Raw genomic sequence first — 21722 nt, 5'->3', positions numbered from 1 at the left:
TATTTAATAAAAAATCATACAACACAAAAGTAAGATTAAAATATTTTGAAAATTTATTCACATGGCATATTAAGATAGGAATTTTCTATATACAACCCCATAAAATAAGAACGAAACTATCGAAAATTATGGTATTAATATATGATTAATTAATCTGTTAATCTTTATAAACTGTATTTTCAATAACACCAATATCAATTAGAATAATTATACCCTTTTTTCGTAGAGTAAAATGGTTTACTAGATTTGTCGAAAAGTATGTAACAGGTAGAAGGAAGCGTTTCCGACCCCGTAAAGTATATATGTACATTCTTTATCACTTGCCGAATCGATCTAGCCTTGTCCGTATGTCCGTCAGTCCGTCTATCTATCCGTCCGTATGAATGCTGAGATCTCGGAAACTATAAAAGCTAGAATGTTGGGATTTGGTATGCATTCTTGGGCCTCATGCGCAGCGCAGGGTGCCACGCCCACTTTAACGCCCACAAACGACTATTACACTAAAATCTGTCTAGCGAACACATTTTTTAATATTTTGTAAACATTTATATGAGTGTTTGTTCTTATTATCATGCCTACATGCCAAAAGTTATTGAAGTCGGACCATTCATTAAAAAGTTATAACCAAAAAAAATCAATATTTTGCAAATTCAATCTAGATGTCACACCTCATGTAGCATATCAGCTGTTTTACTAAAATGCCACCAAGCCGCCAGGCGAGCTATGGGATAGCTGGTGTTGTAGGCTAGATGGCGCTAGGTAGCGCTAGCCTCGAGCAAGCATATCTCCATCCCTCTCGCACTCTCTTTAGCTGAGTAACGGGTATCTAATAGTCGAGGCCATCGACTATAGAGCTTGTTCTTGTTTTAGCCTTTTATACGTATATATTATTTACTACGTCCTTTTATTACATTTAACAAGAAAATTGTATAGTTTAATGGGAGTTTTACAATTTTGAGCTCTCTGCCTCGGACACATCAACCTCCTCCGCATCCTCTGTAATTAAGAAAATCATAATTGAATTAATGGAAATTCCAAATATTATAGTTACAAATAAAAACCGCCTTCGTTCACCTACGCTTTCCGCCTGGCAGTCGCCTTTGGCGTTCCTGTTCCACGGCTGCAAAATATTCCGAGGCTGCCTGCTCGAAAGCTCCTTCGAACGGAGCCATATTGACCTTTCCGTTGATCATCATTGTGTCTCCCTGGTCCTGACCATGGTTGGCCTTGACCTTCAGCTTGCTCTCCCGTGACTTGGCCTCCAGGATCTTTTCGCGACGGTTCTCTCGCTCGAACATCTGCCGAAAATATGTATATTTGAGTAAAATTACGATTGTTATCGTTTTAAATGCCAATCTTACAGCAGTAAGCAGAGGTTTGTCGTTCTTGGCCGACATCACCATGTTGTCGGACACCTCGATGAGGAAGGTGGCACCTAACTGGCTGCCACAGCTCACAAACTTGCCGTTCTCGTTGGTCCTGACACAATAAAGGGGTTCGTCGCACACCTTGACCGTGAGGACCGGCTCGTTCTGTTGCTGCAGAAGATCCCAGGTGTCCAGAACCCCATCCATACGGGTGATAAAGAACTGCGAAACCCTGGAACAAATAGTATAATTTATACATTTTATAAGATTACCGAAGGTCTTGTATGTATAATAAAGTATAAGTAACTTTAGATAACTCAAAAAAATGAATAAATAATATTATTTTAACATTTTTAAGATTTCTAGACTCACTTGGTATAGCTCCAAGCGCCGTCAGTTAGCATAGAGCTGCTGCTTTTGGTCCAGATAATGGAGCTCTCCCTACAATCCTCCGACCAGATCCGGGCACACCAATCGCCCACGGTGAGGAAGTTCTTTACGAAGGCTGGGTTCCGCGTAATGGCATACACCGGGCCCAGGTGGCACATCATCTGTAGAAAGGGAACATCTTTTAGAGAAAATTAAAAGGGAGAAACCCTTACCCGTATCTGAATTTTTTCCGTGGGCGTCTTGCCCTTCCGATTGCAGGAGAAGAGCATGCCCATCTCGGTTCCCGCCATGAATCTAGTGGGTATGGTGGTCTCGTACTCCAGCACCGATATGCCGTAGGATCGCGACAGATCCTGGTCGTCACTCTTCACCGGATCCATGAGCAGGCGGTCCAGCGGTTCGGTGAGCTTTCGGGTGTCCCACCACAGCACCTGGCCATCGGAGCCACCGGAGAAGAACTCCGTGCCGCTCTTCGAGTTGTTCCACAGCACCGAGTTGACCGGATCCCGATGGCACACTTCTCGTTCGCTGATCATGACCGGGTGCTTGCCATGTCGCGTGTCCCAGGCGGCCACCTGACCATTGTACATGCCACTCACGAGGCTTGTTGGATCCTTCTGGTTGTACTCCAGGCACACGCACGGCACCTTCGGCTCCAGGGTGAGGAAGGGCTCGTTGGGGTTCTCCACCTCCCAGATGTACGAGTTGCACTTCTGGTTGGACTTGTCGCCCTGGAAGCGCATGTCGCAGTGACTCACGGCCATCTTGATGCCGCCATCCGGGGACCAGGACAGATGCTTCACCGGCACCTTGATGGGATTGGGGTCCCGGTAGACATTGACCGTGCGCGACTTACAGGGTTCGGGCAGAGGAGCGGGGTCGAGGTTCTCGAAATAGTTCTCATAGATGTTCACCGCGTTGTTCTGGTGGATGTAGTGCTCCATGGGCTTGGTGAGATTCATCACCTGTGTGATATAGTTCTCGTCCTTCTCGATTTTCCGCTTGTACCGCACTGTCTGCTCCGGATCGTGCATGTTGATGTCCTTCGGCCAGCCCCCCTCATTGTGGGTGATCCCCGTGCTCTTGTAGGTGGCCCTCTCCGTGTTGGCCACACTCAGTGAGGTCTGGCCGGCGTATTGCGTCACCCGATCCACGGGGTTCTGCAGGATGTAGTTCTTGACCAGCTCCGGGTTGGAGTTCTCGCTGAACACCACCTCGTCCTTGTCCTCGAAGGTGACGCGGGCTCCAAAGGAGCGTCGCTCCTTCTTGAAAATAAATTCCATTTTTACAGGAACTTAGACAAAAATGTAACTGCTCTTCTTGGTTCGACAGTCAATGTAAGGAAAATTGTTTGTCCTATAGCTGATTGATTTTGTCCATGGCAACTGACTGTTTGGTCAATACTTTTATCGCAATCGACGGCCTTCCCGCTAAATAGACATCTTACACGTGGCGCCTCTTTTAAAATGTTTTATAACTAACTCCCCATCAAACAACAATCCAAGTGATCCACAGATATTGGCAAGTTTATTTTAAACATAAAATGAGAAATTTATTTCGCGTAGAAATGTTTGCAAACAAATGATTGAGAATGCTAAAACTTTCGTACTTACAATAGTAATAGTTGTAGTAAAATTAATGTGATATCGAACTGGTATTTTACAGGGAAATCATGGGGCCTGGATCGGGGTTTCTACTAACGGGTATCTCTATACACATTAACATTATCTATATTTCGGTTCTGTTTCATGGGGCCAATAAAGAGTGCTTGGTTTCGTTTTGGAAAATACTTGGCTTCCGATCTGTCTTAGGGTTAGGATTATTCTGTTGTCTGCACTCCATAAAACTACTCTTATACTGGCGACGATCTCTAGTATTTGTATATAGCATTGTTGGCGGCAAATCGCTTGAAGATTTGTTATCGTTAGGTAGGTGTATTCGTTTCTAGCTTTGCTTCCTGCAACATCACATGGTTTCCTCCACTCTACGCCTCTTCTACTCGGAACTAGGGAACGAATCGGATCTCACTGGGGACGGGGTAACTAGAGTTGGTTTGATTTGATTTCATTTGATTGGAACTTATAACAAGATTTAGCACCAAAAGCAGCTGATGTACATAAAGAAACTACACTTAACCCCTACAATAGATCGATCAAAAGTCATGCATAAAAGTGTGTTTCTCGTTTGTCTTAAAATTAACAAATCGGTAATTATATATACTGGTGCTTTAAAAATAGTTTCTCGATTCACATCTTGCAATAATCAGTTTGACAAAAAATAATCGCTTATTCTCGTTATGTGGCAGTTCGTTTGCGTGTCCTAAAAAGTCTATAACCACTCCGACCTCGAGGATTAGCGACCCAAAATTGGACCCTGGCAACTGACACGCGAGTCGATAAATATGTCTACACAACTAATAGTAATCCTCGGTCCTGCACAGATCGTGGTTCAACCGCAGATGTGATGATACAACGAGTTGGCAAAGAACTGAACTGAAGCCGCGCTGAACTAGAACCTGGACAAACTGCAAACCAATCGAAACGATCCTGGCGATTTACGCACGTACATACATATATGTAGTTATACATTAGGGATTTCTTTATCACTTTGCTTTTTCTGATCCACTCCTCGACCATCCAATCATCTTCTCTCCAAGGGTAAAACTTTAACACACGCATAAAGACTCTCATTCGCAGCCAAACAACCAATCCACTGGGTCACCAGCCACGCCTCCGTAAAAATACTTTCGATCTATCTCTATCTCTCTCCCTTGGTCCGATCCTCCGGCTTACAACGAGAAGTACTTGAGAAACTGGGCCGGGGGCACTGGCTGGGCCAGGGCTAGCTGTCCGCCGGCCTCCTCCAGGCGCTGCTTGTAGTCCGGACTCTGGTCCACGATGCACGGATGGCCATCCGACGGCCAGAAGAGGCAGCAGCAGGAGCGGCACAGGGCCAGCACCTCGGCGAACTGGTAGTCGTCGTTCACGCCGTAGGTGCGGCGCAGCTGGTGGTAGATCTGCTTCCAGTCCTTGATCTCGCCCATCTGCTTGAACTTGTCCAGGTCGAGGATGGTGTGGATCTGTCGCTGATTGAAGTGGAAGCGGGTCAGCTCGCGCCAGATGCGCTGCTCCGAGACCAGCTTGGCCATGGTCTCCCAGGCTTCGGCGGCCGACTCCAGGTCCCTGTGGTCGGCGATGCACAGGATGATCTCCCGCACACACTCCTCGGGCAGCTCGTGCAGCTTTGGCTTGGCCTCCGGATCGGGCTGGAATAAAATGGTGATGGAGATGGTGAGTTTGATCTAGTGGGATTTGGGAGCCTAGCTCACCTCTCGGATTTCGATCTGGCTGGCGACGCGCTGGATGCGCTTGATGGTTGCCATGTGCTCCTTCCACAGGTAGGTGCTGCCCAACGGCTTGCCCCAGCACTTCTGGTTCTCCTGGCTGACGATGTGCTCCAGCTTCAGGGCCAGGCCGCGCAGCACATTCGGGTGCTGCTGGCTGTCGTTTACTGTGGCAAAAGAAAGTATTGATAAGCGAGGATAGTGGAGGATAAGACACGGATCACTTACCATGTGAGGCCACCTCCTCGACCATTTGGAGGAGCTGGCGCTGGGCACTGCCGGGCAGACTGGCGATGCCCTTGTTGGAGACGAGCAGCAGGAAGGCGCAGATGTAGTGGAACCTCTTGCGGTCCCGCACCGATCGCCTGAAATCCAGCCGCTTCACAGCCTCGCTGAGCCCATTGAACCCGGCTATCTCTCGGGTACACCGGATGGTGATGTGGTAATGCGGTGGCATCACCGCGTCCTCCTCCGAACTGTCGCTGTCCTGGTAGCTGCTGCTTCCCTCCGAGTGGTGCCTGCAAAGGGAAAACCATATCATCTAAATTAGATATCCAAAGTCATTCAAAATCTTCTATATATATAAACTAAGAATCAACGCACAGATAAATTTACTAAAATATCACCTCTAAAATGTCTTATCATTAAATTTGTTTAATTGTATAGTTATTTACTAAGGTTAGTTGGGGCTCCTAATCACATCCAATTGGAAAAGTCTACTAGTGATAGATAATTCTATGGATGGGATCTAGGTGCTTGAAGTTAAGTATGTTATATAGGCAAATATAACTTTAATATGGAACTAGCCCATAAATATTTCAAAAAACAACTATTCCTCTAACAGCATTATATTTTTTTTTAAACACAAGTAGACTTTCCCGCTGTGTAAGGCCAGATAATCCATTGTCAATGCAACATTTCGGAAGTTATTCGATCCAACTCTGTGGTCCATAGCACTCCCCGCCACTTGGGGGATTAACCCGCTTGGCCAGTTGAGTGTTATGCCAACTCTTGGACGGCAATTGCAACTGCCATTTGGATTTGGCGGCTTACAAGTGTTAAACGCTCGTGAGCCGCTTTTCAAGAGGCGGAAGCTGGCCATTTTCCCACCATCTGATCTACGGCCCTGTCCGGTTATTAAATTAAGCAATTCGGAGAGGAAACCCAGCCGAGTGTCAAGTTTTTAGCCGTGTTTAATGCAATTACAAGCGGTGGGTCGCGTAATTTGTGAAATTGTACACATTTGCAATTCAATTTTGAACAAAATTAAGTGTCTGATGGGGGGTTAGAGGAAATGGAAGCGTTTAGCAGAGGGGTATTTTATGTATAAGCTTTATAAAAATGGGAACATTTTATTGCTTTATTAAAACTACTAAAATATTTCATCAATTTAAGAGAAGAACATTTATTTCTCCTAATTTTATTTTTTTTAAAACTTGTTTTCCCTCCTTTTCAACATAAGTATATGAAAATAAAGAAATATGATATAAAAGGATTGTAGATTAGGTATATTTAAGTGCCAGTCTCCTAGTCGGAATGAACTTAAATTGGCATTTAGATAAACTATGAGCCATTAACGACCTTGAATATCGACATTTGCAGCGTTTGAAAGTTGTGAAAAACCCCGAGCCAAGAAAATGTAATTACCAGGCAATTATGGGGGAAAACTTCAATTAGACAGAGTGCCGTCTCAAGAGACGAGCACAGTTTGACCCAGTTCTGGGGTAAATCAAAAACAATTTTGCGGCATCCAAGGCCAGGAAGTGTCCTCGTCGAATCCTCAACCGCAAATGGTCAAGGCGCATCGATTTGGCTGTTGGCGTGGTCTTTCAGGTATTTATGCTGTGCAAGTGCCTGGCTGGCCTTCTCGAAAGCGGGGTAAACTTAATTTCGACCCAGAATTAGGTCCGTAATCAGTGGTAATCCACTCACGGACCCAACAGGAGCTGGAGAAGATGCTCCGAGGAGGGCAACAATCAAAGACAGGACGAAAGTGGCACGGGGATGTGGAAAACAAGACTGAAAACTGAAAAAGAAAATCGCACAAAAGCTCCTCGCCCCCAGCTGAGCGAGTCGAGAGTCGAGTGTCGAGAGCCGAGGATACGTTGGGTTGGCCTGGTCCTAAGTAGGTCACCGCTTTTATTGGCCACCATCTCGTATACGTAATGCAGGAATGCTCATGTGCATTGTACACCCATGTGTTGCTGCTGTGATCTGTTATTGTTATGGTTTTCTTTTTCAGTTCTGGCATTGTATTTTCGCATTTCATTTGAGTGACATTAGGGGATGTTGGGTTTATGTTGAAGCGAGTTTAATCCAATTTAAATTACATTTTAAGAAGAGTAAAACGAAAACTTTAGAGGAAAGGAAGATGCTGTGTAAAGTTTCAGTTAAGAGTAAATTATATCTACCACCTTAAATGATTTATTAATGCCCATTGCTGCCTTACAAGTGTTTAATTTATTGTGCATTGATAGACTTTTATTACCATTCAGAAAGATAACTCCAAAACAACTGAATCGAAGCGCATTACTCACAGTAGATAATGTAAACAAAGAAATCAGACCATCCCAGCCAACACTTTATTATTGTATTTTTCATCGCCAATTATTGTGTTTTGATTATTTTTTTGCTTTCCGTTTTCTTGCTCGAAATTCGTGATGTTGTCGCTGGCTGTGTTTTAGATAAATGTGCAATTATCTGCGGATCTGTGTAAAAATAGCTGGCGAACAATGAAATTGTTGCGCCTGCTCGGGCTGCGGCTCTTGCTCCCTGGGACCCTCCGCCTCCTCCGGTGGAAATGGAAAACTCCGGCCCTGCCCACAGCCATCATCCAGCCAGCAGACCAAATCCACGGCCGACGACCACGTGAATCATATAAATCACTCAACGACGTCACCATCAAGCGTTCGTTTACCTTTCTCCAAGCGAATTAAACAAATGACTCGGAGTGCGGGGCCCTTTTGAGTGGCAGGCGCAGCGGGAAAACTACGAGCTGCAGCGGAAAATCACTTTTCTATTTTTACGCCGGTGACCTTTTTCGACATAAATAATTGGAAATGGAGTTGAGGACCAGTGAAGGAGCCAGAGAGCGCTTCGAATTCTTCTAATTTTAGAAACAGAAATTGGAGAAAATCCCATGTGTTTGGGACTCTCATTGGGCATGAAAAACTTCGGTTGCCAAAGATATAATTGGGCATGTGGGCATGAGGATTGTTCGGAATTTATGGAGGAAAGGAAACACACATAATTAAGATAATTAAATGTTTTGAATGTCTACATACGATCACTAAATAAAACTTTCCAAGTAAATTAAATATGTAGTGCTAGAATGAAAGAAACCGTTTCTGGATTTTCGATTATAATATAATATATAATTATCTATAATAATTTAAAGTTTAAGACTCAAGCCAAAAATCTCTAAAGAAAGAAATTAATATAATAGCTCACAAGTATTTCAAGTTTATGTTCCTCAAATCCACTTTCATATTATTAGTCTTCCATCTAGTAAATATAAAAATATCAACCGAACTTTCCGCAAAATACCAATATCTCTGCGCAAATTTCGATCCATTAATCATTTTTAAGCAACTGTGTGCACCCGAGTGCTTTTTCTATATGTGCTCCAATACGTATAGCGATTTTCCGCGACCCCATGCATCTTGATAGAGTGGGAAAACGAAGAGAAAGACGGGAAGGAAAATCGATCAAAAAGCGAGCGGGCGATCGCTGGTCCGCAGATGTGCAGCGAAGAGTGGAGTGAAAGTGGGTCCAATTCCGAATCCGACTGCGACTTGGAGTCCAAGTCGCCGGCACGTCCGCGTGTGCACTCTGGATTCGCTTTTCCATGCAATCTGGCATTTCTAATTATTATTTTCAGGCATTATCTAATGGGTTCACTGCCGGGCGACGACCATTTGAATTTTTAATTGACCAGAAAGAAAGTTGGGTAATGCTCAAAATGAGTGCTTAACACGGTTACGGTTACGAAATGCACACGCAAGTTCGGCGAAATGCCTGGTAAAAACGCATTATAATAGTTGTGAAAACTATATTGTAATACAATTTATGGTTTTCGTGGCAAATACATTCAAGTAAGTCAGACATTTACGTATGCTCCACTTCCCCCATTACGAAAACATTGAGTTTGGAACTCAAATTGAAATTTTGAAATTAGCTACGCAATCGAAAAGTGTCACAATCAAAACCTTGGTGTGCTGATTAGAAGGCAACACAACTTCAATTGCTTTTGACCTCTCGAAATCCGTGCGTTATTTTAAGATAATCCATGGAGTTACATAAGACAGAGCATCGTTAAAACTACCGAAGAAACGCACACGCGGAAGATGTCAGGGAAAAATGGAGAGAACTTGAAGTGCTCTTTTGACAAGTCATAAAGAACGCAACAAACCCATGGAGGGGGCGGTTATTTTTGGCCTTTCGAGTAGTCGTAAATGGGAAAAATGCGGAAATAAAGCCACTCGTGATCTAGACGTGAATATACAGTTGAAGTCGGAGTAATAGGACCAAGGAAACAAACAAAAGCCTATTCCCTTTACGATATTAAAACACTGAATGACTTGATTTTAAGCATAGGTAGGGTAATTAGATCAAAATAATTATTACTATTTTGGTTTACATACATATACATAGATGAGGGTAAATGTTCTGTTGAAAATATGTAGTTTGTATTTTCTATTCTATTATTTCGACCGCTGTTGTATCGAAAATAAAGTCCCCAGAAACTTGAAAGAAATCCAAAATTAGAAATGCAGCAAAGGTGAGCACCCAAATGCATAATAAGATCCGATGGAACAATTTTGAGTGGCGGCCAGACGGGAAATATCAGCCTTGGAAACTTCGAAACCCCAAAGGAAGGAATATATGTAACCGGGCATTTACTAACCGTAGGCGTGTAACTCGGTCAAGTTTAGGCCAAAGTACGGGATGTTGAGAGAGCTTGCAACGCGGCCAAAAGCTCAAGGTTCCGCACCGCCCACTTTCGACCTCCCAACTCCCTTCGAATCGATTTATTATATGTCAGCCATCAAAAAGGTATTTTCAATAAATACATGCATATTGGAAATCCATCACCATGTCAAATTTAAAATTCAATATGATGATTATGACAATGAAAATAAAAGAGGATGGACATGATTGAAAATCATAATAAATATTTTATTTATAAAAACCTTGTAAACCCATTTGACTAATTTTTCTTTAAAAATGTATGAATTCGTAATATGAACTGCAATCTTAAAGTTAGACTAATAAGAAGTATAAAAACCCATCGTGTTTTGCTTGCCCCGTTTTCACTCTCATCGTCTATTGTCTTAATGTTCGTACAACTTTTTGTTCCACTTGTAATTTCTAGTTGCATCGGAGCGAACAATGGCAATCAATCAAATGAGCAATCGATCAGATGGCGGAGATACAACCCGGCCAACCCAACTACCCATGGCACCACTCTAGATACGGATATCGGTGGAACTTCTGGTGCTTTCACAGCCATTAAGAGTGACTCTCCGGATCGAATGTGGCTTTTCAATTGGGCCAGACCAGTGCAATCACTAGCCCCACACGACACTTTGAATAAATCAAGATATTCCACTGTGATTTGAGGAACTTTAAGCGTACCTCTTCAGGGGCATATAACTTAAACATATATGTATTGTCAAACCTTTGACGATGTTTTGCTGCCTCCGGCTTAAATTTGAGAAATCATCGATTTGGCCAACGAAGGGAAGTGGGTTCCATTGTCTGAGCCACAACAATTATTCGCCAGTTTGCTTTGGCCAACTTCAATGGCACCACTGGGCATTGGATCCAAAAACAAGTCTATTAAACTGAATGATTTCGGCAGCGAAAATGCTGAACAATGCGACGATTCGATTGCCAATGATAGTTTAAAGGTTTAACCATTAGAAAGTTGATTTAGTACACACCAATAAATAAATAGACCAATACTCTAGAACAATAAACATGGCAATAAAATGGTGTCGAGGGCGAGTTGGTTATACGCAAATCTTTATCTTTACTGATCAGATTTCTGCAAATAGGTTTTGCATGTACAACGTTGTATAATTTTGGTATTATGACAACGTAAACAAAACAATTCGAAGCTGAAATATAGTGATCAATTATGATAGGAAGTGTGCCTGACTTATAGAGCCTAGACTTATTTTTCCTAATAGAAACGTGACTTGAATCTATGACTAATCAAATGCCACAACAAATGCAATTCAGTTCAAAGCTCACTCATATACGTTTCCAAATACCTTTCACTGCCTAATTTAAAAACACTCTTTTGACATCAATCATTTGTTTAGCAAAAATATATCTCGTAAAAACTATCTTATCGCACTTGCAATAAAACTACGTAGTTTTTGGATTGGATGATTGAAAGATAACTAACAGAAGCCCATATAAGGTGCGATGAACGAAACTGCAGTTTCTACCAAATCATATAAGTATTGTTCGCTGTTTACCTAACATGTGAACCTATACTTTTCTACATCAAGTAATAGATAATTCTAAAATATTAGTGTTAGATTATTATTATTATTATTATTAGATTAGAAAATGCGTAGACTTACCGCTTCCGCTTTCCGCCGCACTCGAGCACCTTGGAACGCTCCCAGCCGCCCTCGGTTTTGATCCAAGTTTCGCCCGGAGACCGAAAATCTTTCGAAATGAACGCCATGTCTTACGAGTCTGGATTCGGATTCGGAATCTGAATGAGCTGCCTTTGTCTCGTTGCACTAATTTCTGAACGATCGCTTTATTGTTTTCGCGTGAGATTGTAGATTTGTATTGTTTGTTTACTTTTTACTGTTTAAGCGGACGGTGGTTGACGAATCGCGTTTGATTTAGCTGCAAGAGGGAATTTCATAATTAATTGCATTTTTTACGTGCCACGTAACAACACAAAATGTGCTTGACTTGCTGGGAATTTAAACGAAATGTATAAAGCGGAGTTTTAAGAGGAATTCAAGGAAATGTTCAAGCTATGGGTACATTTTTGTTACAGTTTTCATTATAACAAACTTTATAAGATTATAACTGAAAATATCGCATCAAAATAACTAATGTTTTAAATCCATGTTCAAAATAACATTCAAATTTAAAAATGTTTCGATTTACTTAAACACATAGTCTACTTTTAAATATTTTCGAAAGGGAAATGGCTGTTGATCCCCAATTGTTTAAAAATGAAAATTGGTAAGAATTAAAATAAATACTTTAAACGTTTATATTATTCACGAAATACTGAGAACCCATTTAAAATATACCCCATAGTGAACCCCCAAGAATTAATATCAAGCGTTTAATAAAAACCAAAACAAAAACAAAAGTTAGTCTATATAAGGCAAAAACAAGAGGAGAGCCCAGAGAGAGAGAGAGCGAGAGAGAGCGCTCCACGACCAGCTGTTGGGTTTCCATGGTCGTTGGCGGAGGGGGCGCGTTGGGGTGCGCGGGGGCCCTAAAGTGTTGTGGCCCCTCTCTTTCTGGGGCTCTGCTTCGTCCGTAGGTACACAGCTGATTTCTGCAATTACGCGTTTGTTTTGCCTTTGTTGTTATTGGCCGTAAAATTTTCAGAGCCGTTTTCCAAACACGCAACCGAATTTGTACTTTCATTTCCGCATTTCAAAGTCAACGTTGTGTGGCTTTCGTTGCCACCCTGAGCCCAGGAATCACAAAACTCACGGATCTACGTACTCGACTGAAAATGGAGCACGTTCTGGAAATGCGGAAAACGCAGTTTCCAAGCTCTAATTACGCACTTTGCAACGCAATTACCGAGGAATTGCTGTGGCTGACTTGCAGGCAAGTAATGTCGCACTCTGCCTGGAAAAACGATTTTCACTTTCGCAGGTCACGTCGAACTCGAGCCACCAACGAAAGTGAACTGCCAATTTCACGGGGGCCCCAAATCGAGGAAAACTAAACTAAGCACTCGTTGTAACGGACGCAAACGCGCATCTCGATTTAGAGGGGCCGTAGGAGGGGGCGCCAAAAAATACCACGGTCCGCTGAGGCTGCCATCTGCAGTTCCACGGGGTCCAGTGCTGCCAGATCTGGGAATTGTGATCATAATGGTTACAAAAATAAAACTGAATTATTAATTGTGAAATAACTAATCATTTGTTTTAAAATGTCTGATAAAACAATCATTTCTTATTTCTTAAGGCTCAAAACAATCAGCATTTATATATTTTCGTATAAATTTTTATTTTAAGAAGAAAAATGATTTGTATACAACATTTTAGTTCCTTGCTAGCTCATAATTCAATTTATTTGTCAGCACTTAATAAATAAATTTAAAAAAAAAACCCAGAGGGAAACCTCCAGCCTCAAAAGGTGCCGCAGTGGAAACAGGCTGTAAGGCTTAACCAGCGGTGTCAGTGTGACCTTATATAATGTGTGTACTATTCGTGTGAGAGATTTCATAATTCCCAGATCGACGAGGAAAACACGAAAAAAAACCCTATTTAGCAGCGTTTATAATGTCGGCATCGGAACAGGGACCTAAGATCAAGTACGGGGAAAGCGCTCCGAAGCTGGACAAGGCGCAGCTGCAGTTCATGAAGCTGATTGAGGAGCAGAACCTGGACCGCGTGCAAAAGCTGAAGCGCATCCGCCGCAACAATCTCCTGACCGCCGGCGCCCTAGGAGTCTCCGTTTTGGCCATCTACGGCTACTCCATCTTCTCGGTGCAGCAGGAGAAGTTCCTGGACGACTTCGAGGAGCCCAAGAAAGTGTCTTCTTAGTTCCAGTCGTTGTTAGTTTCCTTTAGTTTGTAAGCGTTTTCTTCATTTTACACATCGTTTTTACACCTTTGAAGTCGTTGCACAACAAGGTGAGTCAGAATATGATCTTTATCTGGCCAGTTTCTTAATGATTTCGCCTACAGATGGCACAGGCTAGTGCCCGTGTGCTGCAGAGCGGCATGCGCCTGCCTCCCATGCCCACAATTCGGGAGCTGGTGAAGCTCTACAGGCTGCAGGCCAGGAAACAACTAAGTCAGAACTTCCTCATGGACGAGCGGCTCACGGACAAGATTGTCAAGTCAGCGGGACGCATCGATCCAAGGGATTTGGTACTGGAGGTGGGTCCCGGTCCCGGCGGCATCACTCGCTCCATTCTTCGCCGGCAGCCGCAGCGATTGGTGCTCGTGGAGAAGGATCCGCGCTTCGGCGAAACACTGCAGCTACTCAAGGAGTGTGCCAGTCCCCTAAACATCCAGTTCGACATCCACTACGATGATATACTGCGCTTCAACATGGAGCAGCACATCCCGGACACCTCCCAGAGAATCCATTTGATTGGCAACCTGCCCTTTGCCATCTCCACTCGGCTGCTGATCAACTGGTACGCTGATTTGGCCGCCAGACGTGGTGCCTTCCGGCGCATTGACACCTGCATGACTCTGACCTTCCAGCAGGAGGTGGCGGAGCGTATTTGTGCCCCTGTGGGCGGTGAGCAGCGCTGCCGGCTGTCGGTGATGTCGCAGGTTTGGACGGAGCCCATCTTGAAGTTCACCATACCAGGCAAGGCGTTCGTTCCAAAACCGCAAGTGGATGTGGGCGTCGTAAAGCTCATTCCCCTAAAGCGCCCCAAGACGCAGTTGCCGTTTCCTCTTGTGGAGCGCGTAGTGCGTCACATCTTTAGCATGCGCCAGAAGTACTGCCGCCGCGGCTATGGCACTTTACTTCCACCAGAGGATCGCGAGGAGGTTACCCAAAAGCTCTTTCAGCGCGCCGAAGTGCAGGATACGCTGCGTCCCTTTGAACTAACCGTGGATCAGTGCTTAAGATTGGCCGAAGTCTACTCGGAGCACTTGGTGGCCCATCCCGAGGTAGCTGCCTACGATTACCGGGCGCCCAAGAATGTGGAGGTCCTCTAAAGCAACGATTTCACTCCTGTTTATAAATATGGTAAAATGTATTTAATTAGTTGAGTAAACAAGACTCTAAAAGCTGTAAAGCCGGTCAAAAAGTTGTACAAAGTTTGCGGACGGAATGTAGGACGAGATTCGTCGTTGTTTCGTGAGTTAGTTAGGCACTTGGGCACTCCACTCTGGAGGAGATTCTATCGGAGGAGCAGGGCAGTGGCCAGGGCAAGTAGACCCATCAAGGCGGACACCTGCAGGCCACTGGCTCCATTGCATCGGTGATCCAGGAAGCAGAAGCAGAACTTGGTGTCCGTGAAGTAGTCTCTTCTCACGTCGTGCTCCTTGATCGTGTGGTTGACGTAGTTCGCCAGCTTTTCATCATGGGCGGCGGGACGACAGCCCTCGTACTTGTCGGCGGGAATGTCCTTGCGGAAACTCAGGGCGCTGAGGCAGTCGCGAGTGATGGTTTCCTGAGCTGCAATGGATTGGGGCTCAGGTCACGCGACAAATACAAATAAATCCTGCTTACCGCCGCGTTGCTCGATCAGCTTGACACAGATATCGTTTGGCTCTGGGCAGTGCTCGCCCAAGAATCCTATTCCCCGCCAGTTAAAATTCTCCCCGCAGCCAGGAGTTGCCGAAGTACAGCGGTAGCACCAAATTGCAGAGCCTGTCAACAAATAGTTGGGTGATTACACATAGGGCCTTGTTCAAATCGTTGGAAATCCCACTTACCTTCGTGAACTAGAGCAGCCAGTAGCACAACTGCAATGAGATTCGTCTGGAAATGCATTTTCTCTAAAGCTATGGAATGAATATCGGGGTTTCTTAACAAAATAAGACAAATTCACAAACGTAAATAATAAGCTGAACAGAAACGCCCTACGGAGCAGTGTGACCGACGCTCGCTAATGGCGAAAAGGTGAGAAAAATATACCATCTAGGAAAATACTGAATATAGCATTTCCTATTAAATGCTGGTGAAGTGGTATGTACCAAATAAGTGTTGGTTAACATTATTCATTTGGCGCCATTACCTAGTGCTTAATAACAGTTATTTAAAAAATATACAATATACCCAAACCTTTTTAAAGATTCTTACTTCATTAGTTTGTAATTATATTTATTGACAGAATGATGTTGAATTGGTATATATGAAAAGTATTTATTGCAAGCATGTTTATAAAGTCACTTAGATCACTAGTTTTCTAACTATTCAAATCTTTTAAAATGCCAGAATTAAAATATTTACAATGAAAACTAGTAAAAGTTTAAGATGAATAAACATGTTAAAGAACCCTTGAAAAATAAAAATAAATATTAAAATATTACCTGTTTAATGTTGTTTGCTAAATAATAGAAAATCGGACAGAGAAACGGTGAAAAAATAACGTAATGCAAAAGGGAAGCACCTTCGCAAATTGATTGTGCATAAAGTAACACTTGCCTCTAATAAACGAGTAAGTAACGGCACACTTAGCATGTCTTTATGACCAGAAGCTAATACTACTAAAACTAATACGTATACAAACCGTTCCAGGTATTCCCCTTGAAGTTGCTTTTCTTTATTGGTTTTAAAAGTTTACGGTCAGTTTCTATTTTGGGACGTCCACAGCTGGCCATCTGGATTGCTTATTCCCCGGCATTTCCTGTTGGGTCTAATAAACCCCGGGCCATAAACTTAGCATTCGCATCAGGCGCAAAGTCGGCAAACCGTTGGACTCTCCGAGCAATAAACTTTTGATCGTATTTGGAGCTGGGCTTCGGATCGTTTCACATGCGGTATGTGCGATGTTTGCCCAACGAATGGTCCGCAGATGAGTCAGCCAGCAATAATCTTGTGGCTTATTGACAAAGTCCAAAAAAAGAAGAGCGCGTAATCCGGTGGACTGCGCAAATAAGCTTCCAATTTGGACATGACTCTTCCAATCACGTTTCCAAGTCAATACGCTAAAGCAAACATTTGCATATTTCAGATTTTTTATTACTTCGCTTAAACCTTATGGACTAAACATAGTTGTTTGATGGTTGTTAGTCATTCTTGCAAATATCGCATACAGGGACTTTTGAATAAATCAAAACAAATTGAATTATGTTCACACGTGAAAACATAAAGGGTAGGGGAGGGTGTTTTATGCAGATAATGTGTTATTTACAAATTAAAATAAATAAATTAAGAATGAATCACACTCGCACACAGTCACTCTCTCTTTCACTCGCTCTCTTTCGGGCACTACAGAACTACGAATACATTTCATGTAAAATCACGTTTCAGTTGCGGCTTTATAGGATAGACATATATTTATGGATAGCCGATCTACAGCGAGACGATGAAGTCCTTGCCGGTCTTGAAGTCGACGCACTTGAACTGCGGACAGCACTTGGGGAACCGCCAGTTGGGGTCGCTGGGCAGCTCCTCGCAGCCAGGGGCCTCTATATAGGGACAGGTCTCGATGCTGATCTCGCGGGCCTCCAGGCTGCAAGTCATCGCCGCGCAGATGCCCTTCGGCTTGTACTCCTTGTCGGGCAGCAGGGCCTTGCGGGTCAGCTTGTCGAAGCACTTGCCGGGATGGGCTGCAAAACAGAGGGGAGATCCGGATTTAGTACACAGGAAATAAAAATATAATATCCATAATTTGGATTCCATATATTAGGGAAAATTTTCTCGCTCTGTAGGTAAACCCACAATTAAATATCAATTGCTAAAGCTACCTTTTCTTAATGGCAATATAATAGATTCCTTTGTGGCAATATATAAAATTGTTTTCAGTTTACTGTGCTGCAAGCGGAAGTGGACAGTCTTCTTTTTGGCTTCCCCGAAGCTGTCGTAGTTGCTGCGATTTATTTATACGCTGTCCCCTGTCTTGCGAGCTTATGAGGAAGTGGCTATAAATCGTGATTGTGCCCGAACGAAATTTAAATACGTGCATGCATATCGCAGACTGGGTAACAAAAAACGAAAACAAACCAGCTCAAGGGGAGAATAAAAACGATTGTCCTTTAAAAATATTTTATTTTTCCTGTTTTTTTTTAAATCTCAGTTAATAATATACATATATTCCTTCCCTAAGACATTGATAAGCCAACGGAAATTTTCGCCTCTCGAGATGAGACCTATTTTTGTAACTATCCATCCACACCCATGACTTGCACGGGCGGAGCAAACGAAAGACTTAAGGCACGAACTTGACAGTCATTTGACATGAAAATTGGCACACAAGTGCTCGGCGGGATATAAATACATCTGAAAACCAGAGCTATGGACGGCCTGCGGTTGCGGTTACCAGTTAAGTCCAGACTGGCATTTATTTTTAAACCTCGAGCACCGAGGCGAGCTGACAGATGGCGATGGAGCGTACGGCGTACTCGTGCTTTTATTTATAACGAAGTGCCTGCGGCTGGGAATTGTTGAGTTGTTGTCGGGTTCAAAAATAAATTACCGAATAGAAAGGTAAGTTTGATTGATGACACTCGCCATTAATTTACCACTCGAAGAGCAGAAGAACACGCATTCCGACCAATTGTGCAATTAATCGCCGGCCGCGTGAACTCATCGCCTATTTTTAAGCACTCGGCGCTAATTTCTTATAGATTAGTGAGCCAGTCGAAATTCCCAGCCAAAGTCGTCGGACGACCTTCACGCATGAATAATTCAGCAGCAGGAAAATATCTGGCTATGGCTATCCAGCGATCTGGCCAGAGGATAATCGATAAGTTTTCTAACTTAAGTCCGCATAGCGATGCAAATTAGTCGAGCGCTTGAATAATAACCACATCAGCACATTTCTTATGCTAATTTTTGGCAAATGCGAAAAAACCCAAAAACCGAAATTCATATCTATCTCTATTTGTATCTGTATCCGAATCTGAGTCTGCTATACAACCGAAAGGGGGCCAATAACATGACAAATTTCATCTGATTTCAGCTCTTGTTGTTTTCGTTTTCGTCTTTTGCGTCGTTCGATTTCATTGTTTTCTTTTGTTTATGACTTCGATTTGTGTTTGTTGACGTCAGCGAAAGCGGTCAGAAATCACAAACAAATCAAACCATAAATCATGCCCAGCAACGTAATCATAAACAAATATTGCCCGACTTCTGACGTCAAAGTTTTGTCTTTGGCCAAAAATTGGTCTTTAATTCTTTTGGGTATCTAAATTCCTAATGAGAATGAGCTAATGCCAGACCTCGCAAAATCATCGCCACAATCGTAAATCAATCACGAAATCCCCTGCCAACCACTATAAATTTTCAGTTTTTATTGTTTTTCGTGGCTCGAAAAGGTCGCCTATTAATTGGAAACTTAATTAGAAAACTCCATAAGCAAGCATCGACTTAATGGAAATTTTCAATCATATCAATTCCCCTGCCACTTTAATCGAAACAATAATGGAAAGCTCACGATTTTCTCAATGCCGATATAAAACTTATTGTTCTAACAATATTAGGGGTCATCGTATAAATGCCATAGCTTTTAGCAGAAATGGGCATTTGTGTGTAGTATCAATCAGATAATACATTCCAAATTTAACTTAATTTAAAATGTATTGTCAGCAGAGACATACTGCAAATGAAATTTATAAAAAAATCCTAGCATTTTAAATCCCAATATTTAACTGACATACCTAACCAATCAAAGGTTCTTAAAGTGTGCTAATGGTCATTCTTAAATAGATCCTTACCAGGATGGAAGATGGCGGGCTGGGAGTAAACGGCTGCATCCACAACGCTGGCGAAGATTGCGAGGAGCGCGATGGCGGCACAAACTTTATCCACTTGCATTTTGCAGTTGATTTTGTTGTATTTTGGGTTGTTGAAAATTTCAATAATATTCTTACGACTGGATTCGATTCCACTCTCGTATTTTTGATCACTTGCGATATTTTGCGCGTTTAGCTTGGGGCTTGTTTTGAAAGCTTTTTGAAGAGCTGTGTACGGTCTGAAACTCAGTCACCAACTGAAGCTACCTCGCCGGGGCACCCATATTTAAGTGAGTTGAAATCGAGAGGCGCTGAGAGCCCACGATCGGGCTATATCTCTCCAGATCTGGCTCTCGCCACTGGGCCGAAGCACATGTTTTCTTTTTGGTCGCGGGGGCTTGGGATATTCCGGAGTTGGGCGAGCGCCATAAATCTCACGGCCCTCGTCCCACTCGGCGGCCATTTGGAGAGCTATCGCCGTGAGCTGGCGAAATGCTTTTACCCCCCAATAAGCCGGCCATTGTTCTGCATTATTTTGCAGTTTTGCCCAATTAATTATCCGGCCTCCCCGAAATGGCCTGCTAAGATAATGGGCCGGGTCTGGGTGTGCCTAGTGCTGGAATGTGGGGTCGCCCACCCCTGATCTTCATAAATGGCAGTCCTCTTGGGGAACCGACCCCCATTTAGCCGGCAATTGTCGAGGCGCATCGAATGGCCCGCTAACCGAGCGAATCTCAGCTAAGTGCGGCTGAAAGATCTTACCAAATTTGGATGCACTGACGACCGAGTCGGTGCTTTGAAGATCTGTAAAGAGCTCAGGGAAAATGTTGACAACTGATGGCCTGAAATGGTGTTGAAGATTGAAGAGTAGGAGTTCAAAGAACAAATGATGTATTGAGAACAAGTATGAAAAAGACATACTGACATAGTGTTTCCATTAGCATTAATCTCAAGTTTCTATATTTTTGTAAAGTAGTTAAATATGTTTTTGCATATCGTTATTTTCTATAGAAAAAAGTATATAATACTTGCAATAAAGGGGAAATGTACCGAATATTTGTTAAAATTAACTAATTAAATATTGCAGCTAAGACAAGTTATAATAATTTTAATTTACCCCAACAGTTGGCAATAAAAATCTCATAAAAGTTTTGATGTTAACAGCATTTTACCTGATTTCTGAATGTTTGATTCAAGTTCTCCGTGCTTTCACCCACCCCCACTTAAGTTGTATAAAGTTCTACACTGAAATAAACAAAGAGTGTAATAATAATAATTTTCCCCTGAAGGTTGATGAACCTGGCATGGCTTGGAAATTTAAATTGATGCTGCCGTACTTATTATCCCATTTGGCTGACGCCAACTTGTCGCCGGCCGCCACCTTTTGGTACAGAAGGCGTAACTCTTAATGAAAACTAGTCGCTTCCCGACATTTTAGTGCTTTTATTATAGGCCAGAAACCAGTACACAGTGTCGGTAATAAGTTTGTGCACTTTGTTTACTAGTAAACTGCTAGTATAATATCATTATGTAGTATTTTATCATTGCTAAATACATTATTTTATAAATTCTCACTTTTAAACCTATAAATACCTTTCGTCACTGTCTTTTGTAAATGTGATAGTTTAAATCTCGACAATACGAAATAGTGTACACATTATATAATATTATAATAATAATAATATTAGGTGTTTTTGAAAATCCTTTAGAAGTAATATACACGTAATGATTAATAAGAGGTCATCACTACGTATGAGTGATATTGTTCTTATTATTGAACTCATATTGCTGTAGCAAGCATATCGACTATATATCTTATACTTAGCTTTCTTATTTTTTACCACCTTGTTGTCAGGAAATCTCGTCAACTTCTCGATCAGCCCAATTGTTTCGACCCCAGTTGCTTTGGAGCCAGCCAACATTTTTGATTAAGGCCCCGTTGTTTGTGTTTGTTGCTTGGAAGCTTGAAAACTCGGCAAGTTGGGATCTTGGGATCTCTGTATCGCACTTGTACCCGTTTAACCCGTTT

The 21722-nt window shown here is 42.7% G+C and overlaps 6 protein-coding genes across 11 annotated transcripts; 2 read left to right on the top strand and 4 right to left on the bottom strand.

The window, feature by feature from the left end:
* Positions 1-869: 869 nt before the first annotated feature.
* On the bottom strand, positions 870-3101 carry LOC119553975 (dynein intermediate chain 3, ciliary). Of its 2 annotated transcripts, none has more exons than XM_037864682.1 (5): positions 1970-3101; positions 1740-1918; positions 1362-1599; positions 1075-1298; positions 870-996 (listed from the first exon to the last, which is right to left on the bottom strand). In XM_037864682.1, the coding sequence occupies exons 1-5, from the start codon at positions 3038-3040 to the stop codon at positions 978-980; spliced, it is 1731 nt and encodes a 576-aa protein (XP_037720610.1). In that variant the 5' UTR covers positions 3041-3101; the 3' UTR covers positions 870-977. The 2 variants fall into 2 exon arrangements, with proteins under 2 accessions (XP_037720610.1, XP_037720609.1); XM_037864681.1 differs by having other exon boundaries at positions 889-996; positions 1079-1298.
* A 161-nt stretch (positions 3102-3262) lies between these two features.
* On the bottom strand, positions 3263-13078 carry LOC119554266 (F-box only protein 25). 5 transcript variants are annotated; one of them, XM_037865111.1, is made up of 5 exons: positions 12808-13078; positions 11697-11973; positions 5329-5618; positions 5086-5267; positions 3263-5022 (listed from the first exon to the last, which is right to left on the bottom strand). In XM_037865111.1, the coding sequence occupies exons 2-5, from the start codon at positions 11801-11803 to the stop codon at positions 4546-4548; spliced, it is 1056 nt and encodes a 351-aa protein (XP_037721039.1). In that variant the 5' UTR covers positions 11804-11973; positions 12808-13078; the 3' UTR covers positions 3263-4545. The 5 variants fall into 5 exon arrangements, with proteins under 5 accessions (XP_037721039.1, XP_037721038.1, XP_037721041.1 ...); XM_037865110.1 differs by having other exon boundaries at positions 12820-13078; XM_037865113.1 differs by having other exon boundaries at positions 12885-13078.
* Positions 13079-13519: 441 nt separating this feature from the next.
* On the top strand, positions 13520-13904 carry LOC119554635 (cytochrome c oxidase assembly factor 3, mitochondrial). Its single transcript, XM_037865632.1, has one exon. It carries the CDS (start codon positions 13608-13610, stop codon positions 13869-13871), a length of 264 nt encoding a protein of 87 aa, XP_037721560.1. The 5' UTR covers positions 13520-13607; the 3' UTR covers positions 13872-13904.
* Positions 13905-14014: 110 nt separating this feature from the next.
* On the top strand, positions 14015-15087 carry LOC119554633 (dimethyladenosine transferase 1, mitochondrial). The gene has a single exon (XM_037865630.1). It carries the CDS (start codon positions 14015-14017, stop codon positions 15005-15007), a length of 993 nt encoding a protein of 330 aa, XP_037721558.1. The 3' UTR covers positions 15008-15087.
* LOC119554634 lies at positions 15022-15897 on the bottom strand. Its single transcript, XM_037865631.1, has 3 exons — positions 15731-15897; positions 15525-15665; positions 15022-15470 (listed from the first exon to the last, which is right to left on the bottom strand). The coding sequence occupies exons 1-3, from the start codon at positions 15786-15788 to the stop codon at positions 15193-15195; spliced, it is 477 nt and encodes a 158-aa protein (XP_037721559.1). The 5' UTR covers positions 15789-15897; the 3' UTR covers positions 15022-15192.
* Positions 15898-16953: 1056 nt separating this feature from the next.
* Positions 16954-19937, bottom strand: LOC119553291. Its single transcript, XM_037863606.1, has 2 exons — positions 19676-19937; positions 16954-17569 (listed from the first exon to the last, which is right to left on the bottom strand). Exons 1-2 carry the CDS (start codon positions 19773-19775, stop codon positions 17313-17315), a joined length of 357 nt encoding a protein of 118 aa, XP_037719534.1. The 5' UTR covers positions 19776-19937; the 3' UTR covers positions 16954-17312.
* Positions 19938-21722: the final 1785 nt, after the last annotated feature.

This window comes from Drosophila subpulchrella, chromosome 3L (genome assembly GCF_014743375.2).
Source record: "Drosophila subpulchrella strain 33 F10 #4 breed RU33 chromosome 3L, RU_Dsub_v1.1 Primary Assembly, whole genome shotgun sequence".
NCBI lineage: Eukaryota > Metazoa > Arthropoda > Insecta > Diptera > Drosophilidae > Drosophila > Drosophila subpulchrella.
The sequence above is the reverse complement of the archived record's forward strand: the minus strand, read 5'-3'. Positions and strand labels throughout refer to the sequence as shown.

Bases quoted from the DNA above. Each gene is read 5' to 3' on its own strand.
- LOC119553975 (XM_037864681.1), bottom strand. From the start codon at position 3,040: ATGGAATTTATTTTCAAGAAGGAGCGACGCTCCTTTGGAGCCCGCGTC. The intron at 1,600-1,739 runs GTGAGTCTAGAA...TATTTGTTCCAG, and splicing joins GGCGCTTGGAGCTATACCAA to GGTTTCGCAGTTCTTTATCA. The intron at 997-1,078 runs GTAGGTGAACGA...TCTTAATTACAG, and splicing joins GCGACTGCCAGGCGGAAAGC to AGGATGCGGAGGAGGTTGAT.
- LOC119554266 (XM_037865111.1), bottom strand. From the start codon at position 11,803: ATGGCGTTCATTTCGAAAGATTTTCGGTCTCCGGGCGAAACTTGGATC. The intron at 5,619-11,696 runs GTAAGTCTACGC...TTCCCTTTGCAG, and splicing joins TGCGGCGGAAAGCGGAAGCG to GCACCACTCGGAGGGAAGCA. The intron at 5,023-5,085 runs GTGAGCTAGGCT...ATTTTATTCCAG, and splicing joins GCCAGATCGAAATCCGAGAG to CCCGATCCGGAGGCCAAGCC.
- LOC119554635 (XM_037865632.1), top strand. From the start codon at position 13,608: ATGTCGGCATCGGAACAGGGACCTAAGATCAAGTACGGGGAAAGCGCT.
- LOC119554633 (XM_037865630.1), top strand. From the start codon at position 14,015: ATGGCACAGGCTAGTGCCCGTGTGCTGCAGAGCGGCATGCGCCTGCCT.
- LOC119554634 (XM_037865631.1), bottom strand. From the start codon at position 15,788: ATGCATTTCCAGACGAATCTCATTGCAGTTGTGCTACTGGCTGCTCTA. The intron at 15,666-15,730 runs GTAAGTGGGATT...ATTTGTTGACAG, and splicing joins GGCTGCTCTAGTTCACGAAG to GCTCTGCAATTTGGTGCTAC. The intron at 15,471-15,524 runs GTAAGCAGGATT...AATCCATTGCAG, and splicing joins GCTGATCGAGCAACGCGGCG to CTCAGGAAACCATCACTCGC.
- LOC119553291 (XM_037863606.1), bottom strand. From the start codon at position 19,775: ATGCAAGTGGATAAAGTTTGTGCCGCCATCGCGCTCCTCGCAATCTTC. The intron at 17,570-19,675 runs GTAAGGATCTAT...TCTGTTTTGCAG, and splicing joins GCCCGCCATCTTCCATCCTG to CCCATCCCGGCAAGTGCTTC.